Source organism: Nomascus leucogenys, chromosome 13 (genome assembly GCF_006542625.1).
Source record: "Nomascus leucogenys isolate Asia chromosome 13, Asia_NLE_v1, whole genome shotgun sequence".
In the NCBI taxonomy this organism is placed as follows: domain Eukaryota; kingdom Metazoa; phylum Chordata; class Mammalia; order Primates; family Hylobatidae; genus Nomascus; species Nomascus leucogenys.
The window spans coordinates 90,643,666-90,661,093 of NC_044393.1; the positions used below are offsets into that span (position 1 = coordinate 90,643,666).

The 17,428-nt window shown below is 40.2% G+C and overlaps 2 protein-coding genes across 2 annotated transcripts in view; one reads left to right on the forward strand and one right to left on the reverse strand.

Annotated features, from left to right (window-relative positions):
* The window catches only part of AGK (acylglycerol kinase), a 105,249-nt gene extending 88,071 nt beyond the window's left edge, over window positions 1–17,178 (forward strand). The window contains exons 12-16 of the mRNA XM_003270821.4: window positions 3,247–3,397; window positions 3,812–3,909; window positions 11,264–11,334; window positions 13,530–13,614; window positions 14,783–17,178. Of these exons, the coding sequence (XP_003270869.1) occupies window positions 3,247–3,397; window positions 3,812–3,909; window positions 11,264–11,334; window positions 13,530–13,614; window positions 14,783–14,920 (543 nt within the window). The 3' untranslated portion in view covers window positions 14,921–17,178. The remainder of the gene's footprint in view (window positions 1–3,246; window positions 3,398–3,811; window positions 3,910–11,263; window positions 11,335–13,529; window positions 13,615–14,782) is intronic.
* Window positions 14,382–17,428, reverse strand: part of DENND11 (DENN domain containing 11) — a 51,621-nt gene continuing 48,574 nt past the window's right edge. The window contains exon 10 of the mRNA XM_030825899.1: window positions 14,382–14,879. The gene's annotated coding sequence lies outside the window, so the exon portion shown is untranslated. The remainder of the gene's footprint in view (window positions 14,880–17,428) is intronic.

Consider the following 17,428-nt stretch of genomic DNA (forward strand, 5'->3'; position numbering starts at 1 on the left):
CTATGTGAAGTCACAGTGGTGTGACATGGCCCTTAATTATGATTAATGCAGTAAAATGGCAGGAAGTGAAGCCAGTGGGTTAGGTAAGGGCAGGTTATGGCGGGTTTTGATGTGCAATTTGACTTTTATCCTCAAAGCAATGGGGAGTTATTGAGTCTTAAGCAGAGGCATGACATGAGCAGATTTGCATCTTAGAAAAATTGTTTTTTTCTAAACAGAAAAACAGGATGTGGGTAGCTCAAGGCAAGGACATGAGATAGAAGATTGTTAAAGTAGTCAGGTGGGAAGTGACATATAGACTAAGGAGGTAACAGTGAGTATTGACAATAGAAGACAGATTAAAGAACTGTTAAGTTAGAACCTCAAAAGTCAGAAGAATGTAGGTTTATCAGATTTCTGGTATGAGGGACTAGAGTTTGGTAACTGGAGTTTTCCACTGATATTGATAATACTAGAGTAAATCAAGTTTGTGAAGAGAGATGAAATTTTCAGTTTAATCTATGTAGAGTTTAACATACCTGTGGTACAGACAAGCAAAGATACAATTGTGATTTAGGTCTGGAATTCAGCAGAGAGGTCTGGACTAAAGAAACAGATTCAAATGTCATAAGCGTGTGAGCGGTGTTGAAACCATGGGTTGGGTGAAATTACCGTTGAGTACAGATGGCCTGCAATATCCCTAAGGGACATAAACATTTAAAGAACCACCAAAAATGACTGAGAAGTGCTAAGAGAAAATGCAGGAAAGAATACTAACATAGAAGCCAGTAGAAGAGAGAATTTCAAGAAAAAAGTAAGAGTTTCGAGAAGCAAAAGCAAAGACTTTAAATATACAGACGAGAGTATCCATCGAATTTGGCAGCCTCCAAACGCTGGGCAGCCTCCAAAGTGTGGTGGCTGAAGCCAGATTGAAGAAAGTCAAGAAGTAAAAGTGATGTAAAGAAGTGGAGACAGCAAGGACAGGCTACTCCTTCAAGAAACCTGACTTTGAAGAGAAGGAGATAGGGAAGGCAAAAGCTGAGAGAAACATGGGGTCAATATGGAGTTTTTAAAAGTGGAGAATATCCATGTGTTTCTAGACTGAAGAAAAAGAAAATAATGTGAGGAGGTGAGAAGGGAGACAGAAAGCATGACTGAAGGGCCGGGCGCAGTGGCTCACGCTTGTAATCCCAGCACTTTGGGAGGCCGAGGTGGGCGGATCACGAGGTCAGGAGATCGAGACCACTGTGAAACCCCGTCTCTACTAAAAATACAAAAAAAAAAAAAAAAAAATTAGCCGGGCGTGGTGGCGGGCGCCTGTAGTCCCAGCTACTCGGAGAGGCTGAGGCAGGAGAATGGCGTGAACCCGGGAGGCGGAGCTTGCAGTGAGCCGAGATCGGGCCACTGCACTCCAGCCTGGGTGACAGAGCAAGACTCCATCTCAAAAAAAAAAAAAAAGCATGACTGAATTGGCAAAATCCAAGAGCAGGTAGAAGGGTGTGGGATCTAGAGTACTGGATTGTTCCTGGACAGGACAAGAGACACCTTTTTTCATTGATACAGGAGAGGAGTAAAAGGGTAGGTCCAGATGAAAATGAGATTAGAGAAAGTTAAGGTATTCTCACTGATGTCCCTGATGTTCTCACTGAAGTGTAGGAAGCAAAGTGATCCTGGCAGAAAGGCGGTGGGTAGTGGTATGGGGTATCCTGAAGAAAGATGAATGTGGGAGGAGGCTTAGGATTATCAAGTAGCACTGAAGACCTGAGGCTAACAATTTGTAGACATGAATGCTCCTTTGGGTGACTGCTTTTCCCTGTATTAATACTTAGCAGGAGTATCATTTTCTCCTCTAGTAATACTGAGCCATGATGTAAGAGTACAGGAACTTAGTGACAAGGCTGATCCAGAATTGGGGCTTTTTAGGACATATTGTAGAAGAATAAAGACACAGGAAAGCCAAGAGTAAGTGGAAAAAGAAAGCGATTGAAAGTAACTGACTATCAGTTTGGCACTGAGGGAAAAAGAGTGGTCAGGGAGCAGAATCCTCAATGTGATTGAAAACTTGGTGCAGTTAGGTCTTCAGGGGCCCACAATAAAACCCCTCTCTTCCTCTTTTTAGTTTGAACCAAGGTATGAAAACAAATGCAGGAACTAGGCAGATGAAGGTCAAAATGTCATCTTTATAAATGTCAGCAGGAGTGGAGGACAAAGCACAGATATGTGGTCTCTATCTGGTCTCCTAACACTGTGAACTAAAGGTGTACATTGAAACAGCTCCTTCAGGGCAGAGACCACCAGAAGAAGCTAATTTTCACCACATGAAAATTAGAAGAAGCAGTGAACGTTTGAGACAAGGACAGCTGCTGTCAGAGAGAAAGGAAAGGGCTGGATCCATGCACTGGTCCTTCTAGACTTGGGGAGGAGTCAGTGGTGGAGTGAGAGAAGCCAGTATTGCTACTGCTTTGTAATTCACCACCTGGAAACTTGAGAATAGGGAAGCATTTCACCCTAAGAGACATAATGGGCACAAAAGAATCAACCAGAAGAATATGAGATGTGATTAGAGAGTAGGATCTCAGGGTTTTAAATTTCCAAAGTGAAATAGTTCTGGGTGACATTAGGGGCCAGGATGTGGCCATGGAAATGGGTGGATGTGGTGAATCAGAGGTGATGTCAAGGCTTGAGAGGCTGGGGTAGGGTTTTAATTATTCTTGCGGTCAGGATGTGATCCAGGATGACACTGGACTTGGGATGCCAGGATGTAGAAGACAAAAAAAATTAAGAGTGTGAAGGTGATGGGCTTTGAAGCAGAAGTGAGAAGCCTTGGGCTGGATTGTGAGCCTGGGCTAAACCATTCTGGCCTGTGTGTGGAATAAGATTCCAGAAGTGAGGTAGGTACTTGATGCAGCTGGATTTCCTCAGTTTCATTTTGCATCACCATCTGTAAGCCAAAGATAAATTTATTATGGATGACCCTATGTTCATTCACCCTCTTTTTGGACAAGTGTAAATGGTGGTGGTTAGCCCATTTTAGGGGGAGCAATGGAGGCAGTACTTGCTGACTTCATCGTTTTTAAGATGTAGCTTTAAGAGGAAAAGAAAGCTTGAGGATTCCATGCTCCAAACTAGCATTCCGTCCAGTAAGAGGAGATTATTAGTTCACTTTCTAGCAGGTATAGGTAGACAAATAAATAACTTTTGCAGAGAGAAACTCCCAGAGTGGAATTATATATGCATAACAAAATTTTTCTCTCTCCACATTAAAAGGAGTGGCCTCAGACTCATCAAGCCTCTATCTCATACACGGGACCTACAGAGAGACCTCCCAGTGAACCAGAGGAGACCCCTGTACAAAGGCCTTCTTTGTACAGGAGAATATTACGAAGGCTTGCATCCTACTGGGCACAACCACAGGATGGTGAGCAATGTGGCGACTGAAGATTGGAGGGCCCTGGGCAGTTCAGAAGTGCCCTCCCTAAAGTAGACCTCCAAAATCAGTTTTAGAGACTTAACTAGAGCAGGAGAAGCCTTTCAGGGATCACTGAATTCATCCTTCTGTGTGCCACCAGAGCAGGCCCAAGCAATGTACCATCAACGGGCATAGCAGTCTCTGCACAGTCTTTCTGTTAATGTGACTGCTTTTGGTAGTGATGTTTTAGGCACAGAGATGGCATTTTTACCTCTATATAAGAAGCACGAAATAAATAAAATGAAGGCAAAGAGTCAGCAGAAAGGTTGAGAAGCTGAGCTGAGCAGCTAGCAGCTAGCCGTCTGTGGTGGGTGGTGAAATGTTAATGGAATAAACTGACCTGTATCTAATGGATTCCCACAGCCCTATCCCAAGAGGTGAGCCCAGAGGTCTGGAAAGATGTGCAGCTGTCCACCATTGAACTGTCCATCACAACACGGAACAATCAGCTTGACCCGACAGTAAGTGTGCTTTTTTATTAGAAAAGCATTTGGTACCTAAGAAAAGTGACAATAGCTATAGTCCTCTCCCACTAATTCAGTTATTTTTATTTTTACCCTGTGAAGATAGAGAGGGCAGGGAGAGGAGAAAGAGGATGTGGTGTGCCTTTAAGGAATAACAGCAATGAGGAGAAGCTGTCACCTGCAGGAGTGGCATAAATGCTTCTGGGGCTCTGATCACATGTTCTGCTCATTGCTTAATTGGCATTCAGAGAACTTAGGGCAAGAGAGCTTTAGAAATGAAAATTAGCTATTCCCATTTGTCACTGGAAAAAAATTGTGGAACTTTTACTTGAGTAAATATCCACGGTTTTTGCGACTACACTAAATATGTCAAATTAGATCCTCAGGAGAAAAATACCCACACACATACATCTGTATCTATATCTACATATGATTTATTTAGGCCCAATCTATAGGTATGCACTATTCCATATGGTAGCTATTAGCCACATGTGGCTAGTTAAATTTAGATTAATTAGAATTAAATAAAATTCAAAACTTAGTTCCTAAGTCACACTCACCACATGTCAAGTGTTCAACAGCCATATGGCTAGTAGCCACCATATTGGAAAGCACAGGTATACAGCCTGTCCGTCAGTGCAGAAGGTTCTGTTGGGTGGTGCTACTATAGACGATACACCCAAAAGTATTGAAATAAAGCAGGCATTGGCAAACTGGTCTGCCACCTGTTTTTGTATAGCCCAGAAGCCAAGAATCTTCTAATTTTAAATGATACAAAGAAAATCAAAAGAATAATTTTTGTGAACAGAAAAATATGTAAAATTCAAATTTCAGTATCCATAAATAAAGTTTTATTGGAGCACAGCCATATTCATTCACAAATATATTGTCTGTGGCTGCCTTTGTGCTACAGGGGAGAGCTGAGTAGTTGTGACAGATTGTATGGCCCAAAGCCTAAAATGTTTATTATCTGGTCACTTACAGAAAAAGTTTACTGACCCTAGTATAGAGAAAACCTTGGTAATTTATATCAATGAGAATGCCAATAGGAAAGTAATTGTTAACTGTGGACTAATTACATTCAGCTTGTATGCAAATTAGTCTGTTCAGTTGTCTAGGCCAGTCTGAAAATTAGCAGAAGGAGTTGGAATGTCGTGAAAAGTTTGATTCCAATATTAATAGAGTGATAAGTTTGATTCTAATATTAATATTCAGAGTACTGAGATGTTTTCTAACTATGAAAACAATGCATGTCCATTGCAAAACATTTGGAAAACATAGCTCCCTTCACCCTATAAAAAAATTCTAGTTTGATTAAAGAACTAAATGTAAAATAATAAAATCATTAAAGTATTAGGGTAAATGGCACATGTTTATACCTATGTAACAAGGCTGCACATCCTGTGTATGTACCCCTGAACTTAAAATAGAAGTTCAAAGTTAAAAAAAAGTATTAGGGTAAAATCTAAGTGATTATCAGTATAAAATTAAGGAGGACCAGGCTCTCTAAGCATGACATTTAAGGCAAAAATCATATTGATGCATTTGTCTTTTTATTTAAAACGACATTCTAAACAAACTTTTAAATGACATATTGGGAAAAATATTAGCATGTGATAGACCAGGAATTCACTTTCCTTATAACAAGCTCTTAGGATAAAGCAATGAGAAATGGGCAAAGGACTAATATAAAAAGTGAGCAAGGGGTAAGAATAGAAAATTCATAAAAGAAATAAGCATATGAAAAAATAGCTTATATTTGCTGACTATTTACTACATGTGAGGCACTGTCCTAAGAATTTTACATAATATTATGTAATCCTTATAGGGTAGATATCTGTATCTGCATTTTGTAGGTAAGGAGACAGTGATTTCAGCAAAGAAATGCAAATTAAAATAGTAACATTGAATTGTCATGACTAAAAAGCATGTTACAGATTAAAAGCTTAGTGGTCTCTGTCTCAAAAAAAAAAAGAAAAAAGCTTAGTGGTGGTGTGTGTTTCTGATGGGAATATAGATTGGAACATCCTGTCTCAGCAATTTGGTATAGTATACATGAGGTGTCTAAAATATATGCATACCTTCGGCCCTATTAACTGTATTTCTAGGAATTTATCCTACTGAAATAACCTGATGAATATATAATGTAGGCAGTCCTTTTTTACATAATGGAAATCTGAAAAACACTGGTGAAAGTGGATATGTGAATGCTAAAAAAAAAAAAAAAAAGATTCTGTTCCAGAGGAATTTAAAAGAGAAAGATAACATTTGTAATTATACATCTCCTTTATACCAAGTCTTTAATAATATGTATTCCGAGTATTTTGTTCATGTTCTTTACCATTGTTCTTTTCTCTGATGACTGAGTACCAGTGAATGGATTAAGTTCAGTGAGCATGTGATTTCGCTCAAGATTAGCCACACTCACAATGCCAAGTGCTTTTTATCTTTGTGCCTATTATAAAAGTATACAATACTGTGCTGCTTATCACTAGTAGCAGCAAATTCATTTGTTTCTTTTTTGCACAACTCTTTATAAAAATAAAAGCAAATGCAATACAATAAAGGCAATGTAGCTGCCGTGTAATAGCTCAAAATGTTCACTTATTAAAAGCAGCACATTCAGTGTATGAAAGAAGCTGTAGGAGTGTAGAATGTGTGAAAATTAGGATCTCTTATACAACTATGCTCACTGTATAATAGTAAAATATTTGCAATGAACTAATCAGACTGAATAAATTTTGGTACATTTATTAAAAATCATATCTATTTTATATATGTATTATTTTTTGTCTATTGACATGGGAAAAATAGGTGAAAAGATTTGCAACATAGTTCCATTTTTCTTTAAAAAGGAAATACCGCCACTTATAAGTGAGTTTTGTGAATGATGCAGGAAAAGCTCCCATTTTATGTTCTTTCCAAATAGAAAGCCAGTTGTCCACGCACCATTTATTGAAATCTCCATTTTCCCCTATTGATCTTCAATAAACCTCTGCCGTATATCATGTCTATATACATGTAAATGTTTCTAGTCTCTTTCTTCTATTGTTGTTCCATTTTCTCATATTTATACTAATACTCTGCTTCTCTTATTTTCGTTTTATAATAAGTTCTGTTTTTCTCTTTTTTTACACAGTCTCTTGGCTGTTCTTAGCTCATTTGAGTTCTATAAATATTTTAGAATGTTTATTTTATTAAATTCCACATAAAAATGTTATAATATTGATCTCACTGCATTGTACCCATAGATCAATTTGGAGAGAAATGACATTTCTACAATATTGACTCCTCTAGCATATGAACGGGGTATATCTCTTCATTTATTTAGGTCTTCAGTGTCTTTCAATGAAGTTTTATAGTTTTCTCTGGAATATCCTGTCTTTTGCTGGATATATTCCCAGTTATCTTAATTTTTATGCTATTCTAAATAATATCTCTTAAAATTTCATTGTCTATCTGATTTAGTAGATGGACATACAATTGATTTTTTACATCAATGCTGAATCAGCAACCTAATTAAATTATTATTAATTATTCTAACTTTCTTTCAATGAATTCTTTCAAATTTTCTACAGATTTAGTCATGGCCAATGCAAATAGTGCAAGTTTTGTTTTCTCTCTTCAAATACTTATCCTTACAATCCTTCATTTTACTTAGATCACTGGCTAGGACCTCAGTACATGGTTAAATAGAAGTAGCAATAACAGGAGTCCCCATCGTCTTTTCTTATTTCTGATTTAGAGAGAAAGTCTTCATTGTTTCATTCTTGTATTTAATGTGTTTTCTTTTTTTATAGATACCCTTTATCAGATTAAGGAAGTTCCTTTCTATTCCCAGTTTGCTAAGCATTTTTATCTTTCATGTTAAATATCTTAGATATTTAATTTTATCAAGTACTCTTCCAGCATCTATTGAGATAATAAAGTTTCCTCATTTAATCTGTCAAAGCAATATGATTTTTGAATGTTAATGTGAGACTTTTGGCCAAGATGTAGCAAAAAGCACCAGCTTTATACCTTAAACACCTTAAAAATTGGACAAAATCTATGAAACAACTATATGAGACATTGGTATGAGACAAGCAGCATAGGACAGTGAGTCCAGAGAGCAAGGAATTGAACACGGTGAGCCTGACGCTTGCCCCAGGTGACTGCTGGAGAGAGGCCACAGCCTGTTGAGAGGGAGCCCACACAGAGCCCATGCCCCACCTCAGTTGAGGGGTCTTTGAGAATTTTGAGAAATCAAGGCAGCTAGAATTGCAAGGCAGGATACAAGAGAGCCACATGGAGAGGAGAGCTGCACCCAGAACCAAGCTAGAGGTTTACGGAGGTTTCCTCTGGAATCTTCAGCTGAGTACTGACAGGTGCATGCATGTGAGAAACCACCACCCAAGATGCAGGTTGAGTTACCAGTGAGCAGGCGGGACAGTCTCAGGAGAGTCAGTCCTCTCACAAAGCCAGGAATAGTTCGTGTTCAAACCAATTAGAGTAGAAAATCCACTTCAGACATGGGGCATTGGGTAGTGTCCTCGGAAAGGTATTGCCTCACTAGTGAGTCAAAATTAATTCTAGACTAAAGGCTGCCCTGTTCCCTGTTAACAAAGCTAAAGGCTCACCTCCAAAGAACCACAGTTTCTTTATAGGTAACTTAATTGTGCCTCCAGAACAAAGCTTTAGAACAGGGGTCAGCAAAGGACAACCCACAGGCCCGACTATCCTGCTGCCTGTATTTGTACAGCCTTGAAGCTAACAATGTTTTTTACATTTTTAAATCATTGAAAAAAATCAAAAGAAGATTATTTTTCTGTTACGTGTAGAAATTGTCTTCAAATTTCAGTGTCTTTAAGTCAAATTTTACTGGAACACAGGCATGCTAATTCATTTGAGTGTAGTCTCTGGTTGCTTTCAGCCACCATGGCTGAGTTGAATAGCTGTGAGAGAGACCTCGTGGTCTGCAAGCCTACAGTGTTCACTCTCTGGCTCTTTACAGAAAATGTTTCCCGACTCTGTTCTAGCTGAAGCGTGGCTCTCCCCTGGGCGCTGCCTTTCCCACAGCCTTTAAGCAGTGGCTGTGTTTTCTTTCTTTTCCTCCCCTTGTATGCTGGGCCTGGTGACTTGGTGGTTGTCCTGACTCGTCACTGCTTTAACCCATTCTTCCTCCTCCTCTCTAACTACCCCCCAGCCCTACCTCTCAATGTCCTGTTGTCAGAGCAGATCATTGCTCCTGGGAGCTCCTGAACCCTGGATCATTCTTACACATTTATCTATAATGTTAATTCCTAGCCCACTGTCTCCCTCTCCAATACTACTCCTGTCTTAATTCTCAACACAGCAGCCAGAGTGATCCTACTGAAATGAAGCCAGAACATATTTCCCTCCTTAGAACCCTCCAGTGGCTGATTCATTCAGCCTAAAAGCCAGCTTCCTCGCCATGGTCTATGAGGCTCTGCTGATGTAGCTCCTCTCTTCCTTGTCTTCACTTGTTGTCCCTGTCACTCGCTCTGCTCCAGCCACACGGGCTTCCTTGCTGTTCCCTGCCGTCAGACATGTTCCCCCACCATCACCTGAAGGCCTCTGCCCCAGTAGTTCCCCTTGTGTGGACTGCTCATCCCCGGATTAGGGGTTCTCAAAGTCTGGTCCTTAGATCAGCACATCAGTGTCACATGGAAGTTGCTCGAGATGAAAATTCATGGGCCTCACCCCAGATCTACTGAACCAGAAACTTGGGATGGGGCCAGAGTCTGAGTTTAAAAAAATTATTTTTATTGATTGATTGAGATGGAGTTTCACTCGTCACCCAGGCTGGAGTGCAATAGCGTGATATTGGCTCACTGCAATCTCTGCCTCCCGGGTTCTAGCAATTCTCCTGCCTCAGCCTCCCGAGTAGCTGGGATTACAGGCGCCTGCCACCACACCTGGCTAATATTTGTACTTTTAGTAGAGATGGGGTTTCACCATGTTGGCCAAGCTGGTCTCGAACTCCTGACCTCAGCTGATCGGCCCACCTCGGCCTCCCAAAGTGCTGAGATCACAGGTGTGAGCCACTGCGCCTGGCCAAAAATTATTTTAGTTGACAAACAAAAACCAGAGTCTGAGTGTTACCTGCTCTACAGTGACACTTGCTGAAGTTTGAGAACCACTGCCCTGGATGGCCAAATCGCTGACTCCCTCACCTCCTTCAGGTCTCTTCTCCAAGGCTTCTCCACGGGACCCCCTTTTTTATAATGCAGCCACTGCCATCAGCGCCACCTCATGTTCCTTGCTCTGCTTCTTTGATCTTATTTTCTAATGAACTCTAATATAGTTTTGGCATCCTTATCTTCTAACAGAGTTTATAATTTACTGTTTTACTATGATCGATCTATTCCCTCCAGTCTCTACAGTAGAAAGTAAGTTCTTTGTAGGCAGAAATTCATGTGGGTTTTGTTCATTGGTGTAACCCAAGCTCCGTGGGTTCATGGTGCATGATTGGCACTCAGTAAGTAGTTAAATAAAAGGTGAACTTTCAAAGTCATCCACTTTAAGTTTTGTAATTCTTAGTTGACAGTTCTTTGTTAGTTACCCTTTAATCTTAGGCAAAGGCTTTAAGGCTCTCAGAGGCCTCAAATCCTGGGCCTGAAGATCTTGAACCTACCCCAAAAGAAACAAGACCTCTATTTGAAGCTGACATAGAAGTTGTGGGATTGATTTACAGAGGGCTAGGTTTGTATGGCTAGTCACTGACTGATAGCAAATTATGGGAAGTGGTCCAAGAACCAAGTCTGTTTTTATAGCCATTTTGTCGTAGCTCAAATCATCCAGAGCTTTCTGTGGCTGGAAATGGAAAGTTTTTAAACATTACCATAGAATAAATGGATTGCTGTTTTTCAACTCTGGTTACACACCCAATTTGTATGTAGAGCATTAAAGGAGCACAGGCACTTCGGCTCTCCACACCAAGCAGATGATTCCACGCTGTGATGTGAAGCTGATGTACAGTGAACACTGAGATTGCTGGGATGGGCTGAAAGCTTGGCCTGCAAGGGAAGTAATCCTAGCGACTAGAACAGCTAATAATTACTAGTGAGTGACAGAACGTCCAGAACCTCCCACTCTGAGTTTTCTGTTTGCTTATGTAGTAAAAAAAGCCAAGCAATGGAGATGAATTTTCTATAAATTATACCTCAGTAAAGCTCTTAGTGAAAAAAAAAAAAAAAAGACTGAAAATAGGTTTGGAATTAAATCACTACAAGTAGAGTCCCCTATCTATACATAGCTTCAAACTATGAACCATCAAAGCTGAGGATGACAACAGGCTGCATTAGCCAAATTTTAAGAGTAATGACGTTAGTGTTCTTAACCTTTTTAGAGCAAAGAAGATTTTCTGAATATCTGCATTGAACCCGACACCATCAGCAAAGGAGACTTTATAACTATAGGGTAAGTGGACTGGGGTTCACAGGAAATGAGGCTTGTGATTTTCTCAGATTTTACTATTCAGAGTGCCCCATGAAGTCTAAGACAGAAATCCAGCCAAAGCCTTGTCTTGTTTGGGAATTTCGATGTTATTTCTTTCCTATGGGCTGACATGTATAGTGCCCCTCTCCTATGCTGCCCATCATTGTTCATTTTGTGGGGATCAGAATGTAAGAGCAGTCTTTGTTTTTCAATTGAAACCAAAGAATTCAATGGAGCGTGACACAGCATCAAGAACTTTGGTTTCGGGGTCAAAGAGCTGAATGCAAATTTTGATTCTGCCACTTACCCAGTCATGACTCGGATCATTTAGCGTCTCTGAATCCTTTCCCTGTCTACAGAATGAAATAATCATCTCTGCCGATCTCAGGACTGGCTTTCAGCCTTGAGTAAGAGAATGTGTGTCAAGCCTTTTTATATTTTGAAGCACTTCACAGTATCCATTACTATTTATGTCAGTTCACCATGTCCTCCTATTCCCAGGGCCTTCATGAAAAACTGGAAAAGGTATTGAGTACCTTGGACATTTCCCAGGCCTTTTTCCCTTTTCCAATACAGAATACCCTTCCAAGTCCTGTGATTTGTTAAGTCCTACCTCTGCCAGAATTTATTGGTTAAGAACACTATAAATCCTCCTTCAGAGCATCTGAGGAGCTGGTGTGTTCCCATGCCAACTGGTAATCTGCTCAGCTCTGCTTTTCTGTGCTTTGTCTCAGAGCTCCCTCTCGTGCCCATTTAGGGATCACACATTTCTGCTGCAGCGGCCTGGTCTCCATGGCTACTTCATTATCTACATGGGCACATTAAGTTTGTTGTTCTCGCCTTTGGCATAAATTCTTCAGAGACTGAATAGCTGATTCTGCAGCCTTTGATTTTCTTGCTGTATCTATAGGAAAAAGAAGGGAAAATCCTGTTCCTTCTACGGAATGTCCAGAAATCACACAATCTTCACTGACAGTCTGGCCAGTGAGACCAGCAATATTCAAATCTCCTTTATGATACTGGTATCCAGAAATAGAGACCCCAATTCTATTGCTAAGGTTAGGCGAAGTGACTATGTTCTGCATTGTTAGCACCAGTGGCAGCCAGTGTCCTTCTGTTCTCTACAGGAAGTGAAATCAAGTAATGTCTGTTTCCTCTGGATATCTGAAGAGAACATTGTGAAGTTGCGTTAGAAAACTCTGATACCGTTTCGTAGAGTTACTGTTGTTAATAAATGATAAATAATAGACTGATTTACTTGGATTAGCTTTTATTGTATTTCCACTACCTAAAAGATATATCTGCATGAGGTGGAGTGTGTGTCTGTATATGCGCTGGAAATTTTACTCCATAGTCACTCAGTCAAGGTAGATATGGTATGCCAAGTAGACCGTGTTATAAATACAGTCATCCCACGGTATCCTTGGGGGATTAGTTCCAGGACCTCCCTCAGATACCGAAATCCACAGGTTGTCAAGTGCCTTCTATATAGTGGCATGGTATTCGCATAGACTTAGGCACGTCCTCCCTATGCACCTTAAATCATCTCTAGATTATTTATAATACTCAATATAATGTAAATGCTATGTGGATGGTTGCTGTACTGTATTCTCTAGGGGATAAGATAGTCTGTACGGATTCAGGACAGGTGCAAAAATATGTATTTTCTATCCTCAGTTGGTTGAATCCACAGGAGTGGGACCCACAGATAGGAAGGGTTATCAGAACTTCTAAGACTAGTTGTTCATATACATAAAAGAAATATCTACATTAAAGTAAAAATATTTTCTCCAAGTAATCACAGGAAGTACCAAATACCAGAAGTTTAGTACTTTTCCTAAAGAATTTCATTCTGATTTTTAAATTTGAGACTAACAATCTATGAATTAGGTGCATGTGGAAGGATTGTTTTTAAATCAATCCATTTTTAAATCAAATTAAGAGCATTTCGGAGAAAGTCATAACTTCATGCCCAGTTCTCTACATTCAGTCTAGAACGTATCACAATGCTAAGCAAGAATCGCTGTTGGAAAAATTATTTACAGAACTCTATGGCTTAATAGACCATCTGTCCACTTATGTAAGCTCATAAAAAGGGGGAAAGAAGTTGCTACATTGTTGCAATCTAGTGCAGTTGCCATCACTGGTCTTAGGCTTGCTTTTTCCTGTGCCCACAGAAGTCGAAAGGTGAGAAACCCCAAGCTGCACGCCGAGGGCACGGAGTGTCTCCAAGCCAGCCAGTGCACTTTGCTTATCCCGGAGGTGAGTGGGGAAGGAGTCGGTAGTCACAGCATTTGATTTGTTCGTCGTCGGCCTGCCCCTCTGCGGTGTCCCATCCTTCCTGTTAGCTGACCCACACTTAGGCACGTATTGTGTGCCAAGCATTTTGCCAGGCTCTGGGTCATAGTAGCGGGGAGCCGAAAAGGATGGCAGAATCCCCTTCGGAGTCATGGATTTAGAGTTGGACTTCTGAAGACTCCCATCGTTTTCAAAGCAAGGTTCTTCCCTAAAGTGAGTTTTAGGTCTCTTTTTATTTTTCTATATGTAAATAATGCAGGTTACTACATTAAGACATATAGAGAATTGTCTAGCTGGCAAATGTTAATAGTGGCTTTTACTTTAACATTTTTTATGAAGGATCTGGAAGCAGTTTCCAGTTCAACACTGAATTTTTCTGTATTATGAAATGCCATGCTTAGAATAACCTATGTAAGCGAAAAAAATTGGAAATAGAATCTGGAATTGGGAGGTTATTCAATTGGCAATACAGAAAAAAAGGAAGCTCTTCATGCCTTTGAAGACATGTGGCCATGATATTACTGTATTCAGACAAGACTATAGGTAAACAGAAGGTATCCCCATAGTGACTGGCATCACAGTTTCGATATAAATATTGAATTAAATGCATGAGTTATGGAAGGGTTTCATAGACTCTGTAATGATATTAATGATGATATACCTTAGGTATATCAAGCTAAGCAAGTCTTAGAGAATGATGAAAATGATCCAGCAGATATAATAGCTTGTCATAAGAGAATCAGCTGTCTTTATTTTTATTTGAGAAGGATTAGCATAATACAGGACTATGTATATGAGTTCCTTAAAAGACATGGCAGGACCCTTGCCTTTTAATACATATTTGAAAATTATAACCATGTTGTTCAAATCCCAAAATACTCTGGGAGGAGATAGGGGCCAAAAAGAGAAAATAAATCCTTTTTCATGGATGGTAGAATTAGGATGTTTCCAGAACCAGCACTGTGCCCATCATAGTAGGCACTGAATTTTTTTTTGTAAAAGAACATTAGGATGACTCTTCAAGAGAGGATGTTGCTTTCCATGAACTTCTTCTGGTGCTGCTGTGAGACCTCCAACTCCAGTAGGCCACTGATGTGGGTTTGAGCTGTTCTGAATATTCTCTTCTCCCCAGGGAGCAGGGGGCTCTTTTAGCATTGACAGTGAGGAGTATGAAGCAATGCCTGTGGAGGTGAAACTGCTCCCCAGGAAGCTGCAGTTCTTCTGTGATCCTAGGAAGAGAGAACAGATGCTCACAAGCCCCACCCAGTGAGCAGCAGAAGACAAGCTCTGAGACCACACTTTAGGCCACCGGTGGGACCAAAAGGGAACAGGTGCCTCAGCCATCCCAACAGTGTCGTCAGAGGGTCCCCAGGGCATTTTCATGGCAAGTACCCCTCTGCCCCGACTCCAGCAGTGCTTCCCAAAGTGTGCTCTGTCACCTGCTTTGCAATCAGCTTCCTTTAGCGCATGTTTTATTTTGGTGTGACGGTCGGCCCTCCTAAACACGGACTTTTCTCAGGCTGGTTCAAGATGGAAATGGACTTTCTTGTTTTATTCCAAAGTACAACCACAGTGGGGAGCCCACAGTGGGCTTGGCCTGCCTAGGCCCTTCCATTTCTGTTCTTTGACCGTGCTAGGAATTCCAGGAAAGTGCATTCCTTCCCTGGTGACCTTTTCCTATTTCTAGGCTCCTCCACGGGTGCTGCTGTTTTGTGAGCTCTGGCTCCTGTTTAGCTTTTGTTTCAGTTCTATCCTCAGTCCAGAAACGTATGTGAGGTTGTTTCCCTCTTCAACCATGGCTACAATACTGGAAAATGCTAGTTTTTATTTTTTTAAGCAGTGCTTCCTAAATGGTTTGCATGAGAGCCACCTGGGGTACGTGTTGAAAATTGGTTTATTTGGGGTCCACCCCAAACCAAATAACCCAAATTTGGGGATGGGACCCAGGAATATGCATTTTTAAAGTCACCCACCCTTCCCAAGTGATTCTGTAAGTTGTCCCTCAACCGTACTTGGAGAAATAAGTTTTAAAGCAGTGGCCCACAAAGCATTCTGCTCTTGTGCCCCCAAAAGTATTTTGAAAAATCATGTATCCCCTCACCCATCTAAGTTGACATCTAAAATTTTTCATGGAAAGTTAAATAGTTGACAAAGTATGTATTTGCTGGTGTCGTGTAAATATTGGTATTTTAAAATAAAAACTGTTACATCACTATTTTAAACATATCCAGTACAATTTAAATATCACAACAATTTGACACCCTTCATTCATTTCTAAAAATAAATGAGCTAGTTCTGTAGTAGTTGAACATTTCAAATTGGCTTTTCTCCTTCTGTATTTCCATACCACCTCTCAGCCAAGAATCCTATCATAATGTAATCTATTATGCCTGACATCTTTTAATCATTCACCCCATTATCTTGTCAACAAAAAATATAAATGGAATAAGTTTTTTTTAGCTCTTAAGTGTTTGTTAGCTCAGTCCAGAACCAATGTTATCGTAATTACTGGTATATAATGAAAACGGTATTAATATAATTCTTTGATGATTAAAAGTTGTTTTATTAGAATGTTCTTTATCCTAATTAGTTCATTTATCCTAGAATACATGAATGTGATTTACAGCTGAGATGGGGTTCAACCTCAGCTGTATTCCTTGTTTCATTTCTTTATAAATATAAGCACATAAATTCCATGGAATCAAATTACGTTAACAATGTTATACAGTTCTTTGGATTCCTTTGGAATTTTGACAAAGATCACAGTGCTCTGTCATCAAGAATTATTAATGATGATCTATCAACTAACAACTTGATTAGATTATCCTTTAGTCTGTTGAAAGCAGAGAACTAAAATCCACCTGATTTGCCAAGGCTTTGCCAGCCAGTCACTTTTACTACCGCTGATATTTTCCTTTGTTCAGTGCCCCTGAGGTTCTTACACTCTAGGGGGCAGTGCACCACAGGAAGATCAATGAGGGAGGATTGCGAGGGGGATGGAAGCAGAGCTGGCAGGCCTTAGCTACAGGCTCACTCTCAGGCAGATCCCTTTTAAGATAGAGTACATACACCATGCCCACACATCCCATGGAGAGAGACCAATGCTTTAGTAGATTACAGAACAGCTATGAAAAGTCCATGAATGAAGATCACAAAAAGGAAGGCTTATTTCACACTGTATTCTTCAAGGTGGTAAAAAGTTCTGCTTTTAGTAAAAACATAACAGATGGTTCCAAACATCAGCATAAAGATCACTCCTCCCATACCACCCACAGGTAGGGAGGAAGGATGCTGTGGTATATGAAAACAAGTTTTCACCTGAGCTGAGAGCATTTAGCATATCCTGGTTCTGTAACAGTATCAAGGACCAGTGCAGAATCTGGCTTTGTGCTCTGATAGGCTACCAGTGTGTGTTTATGTGTGCTCATTTTGTGGTTCTAATCATAATGGTACATATAATTAGGGAAGGATATGGAAGCCACTTTAGAATCTTATTCATTTTTAAATATAAATAGGCCTTGTTTCAAACTTTGTTTTCTTGATTCAGGCTCTTTCCTATGAGGGCTTGGTTTCCTTATTGTTGACTGCTTTGTTCTTTGCCTTGTCCTTCCCTATAAAGCCTGCATTGAAGACGTTTAATAGTGCAACTAAAAGAGAGTCGGCTGAGTGAGGCTTGTCAGCCAAAGCTGGAATGCTGAGCTATCTGGAGGAGAACCTAATAACCCAATTTGGGGATGGGGCCCAGGAATCTGCATTGGGAAGTCAGCCACCCTTCCCA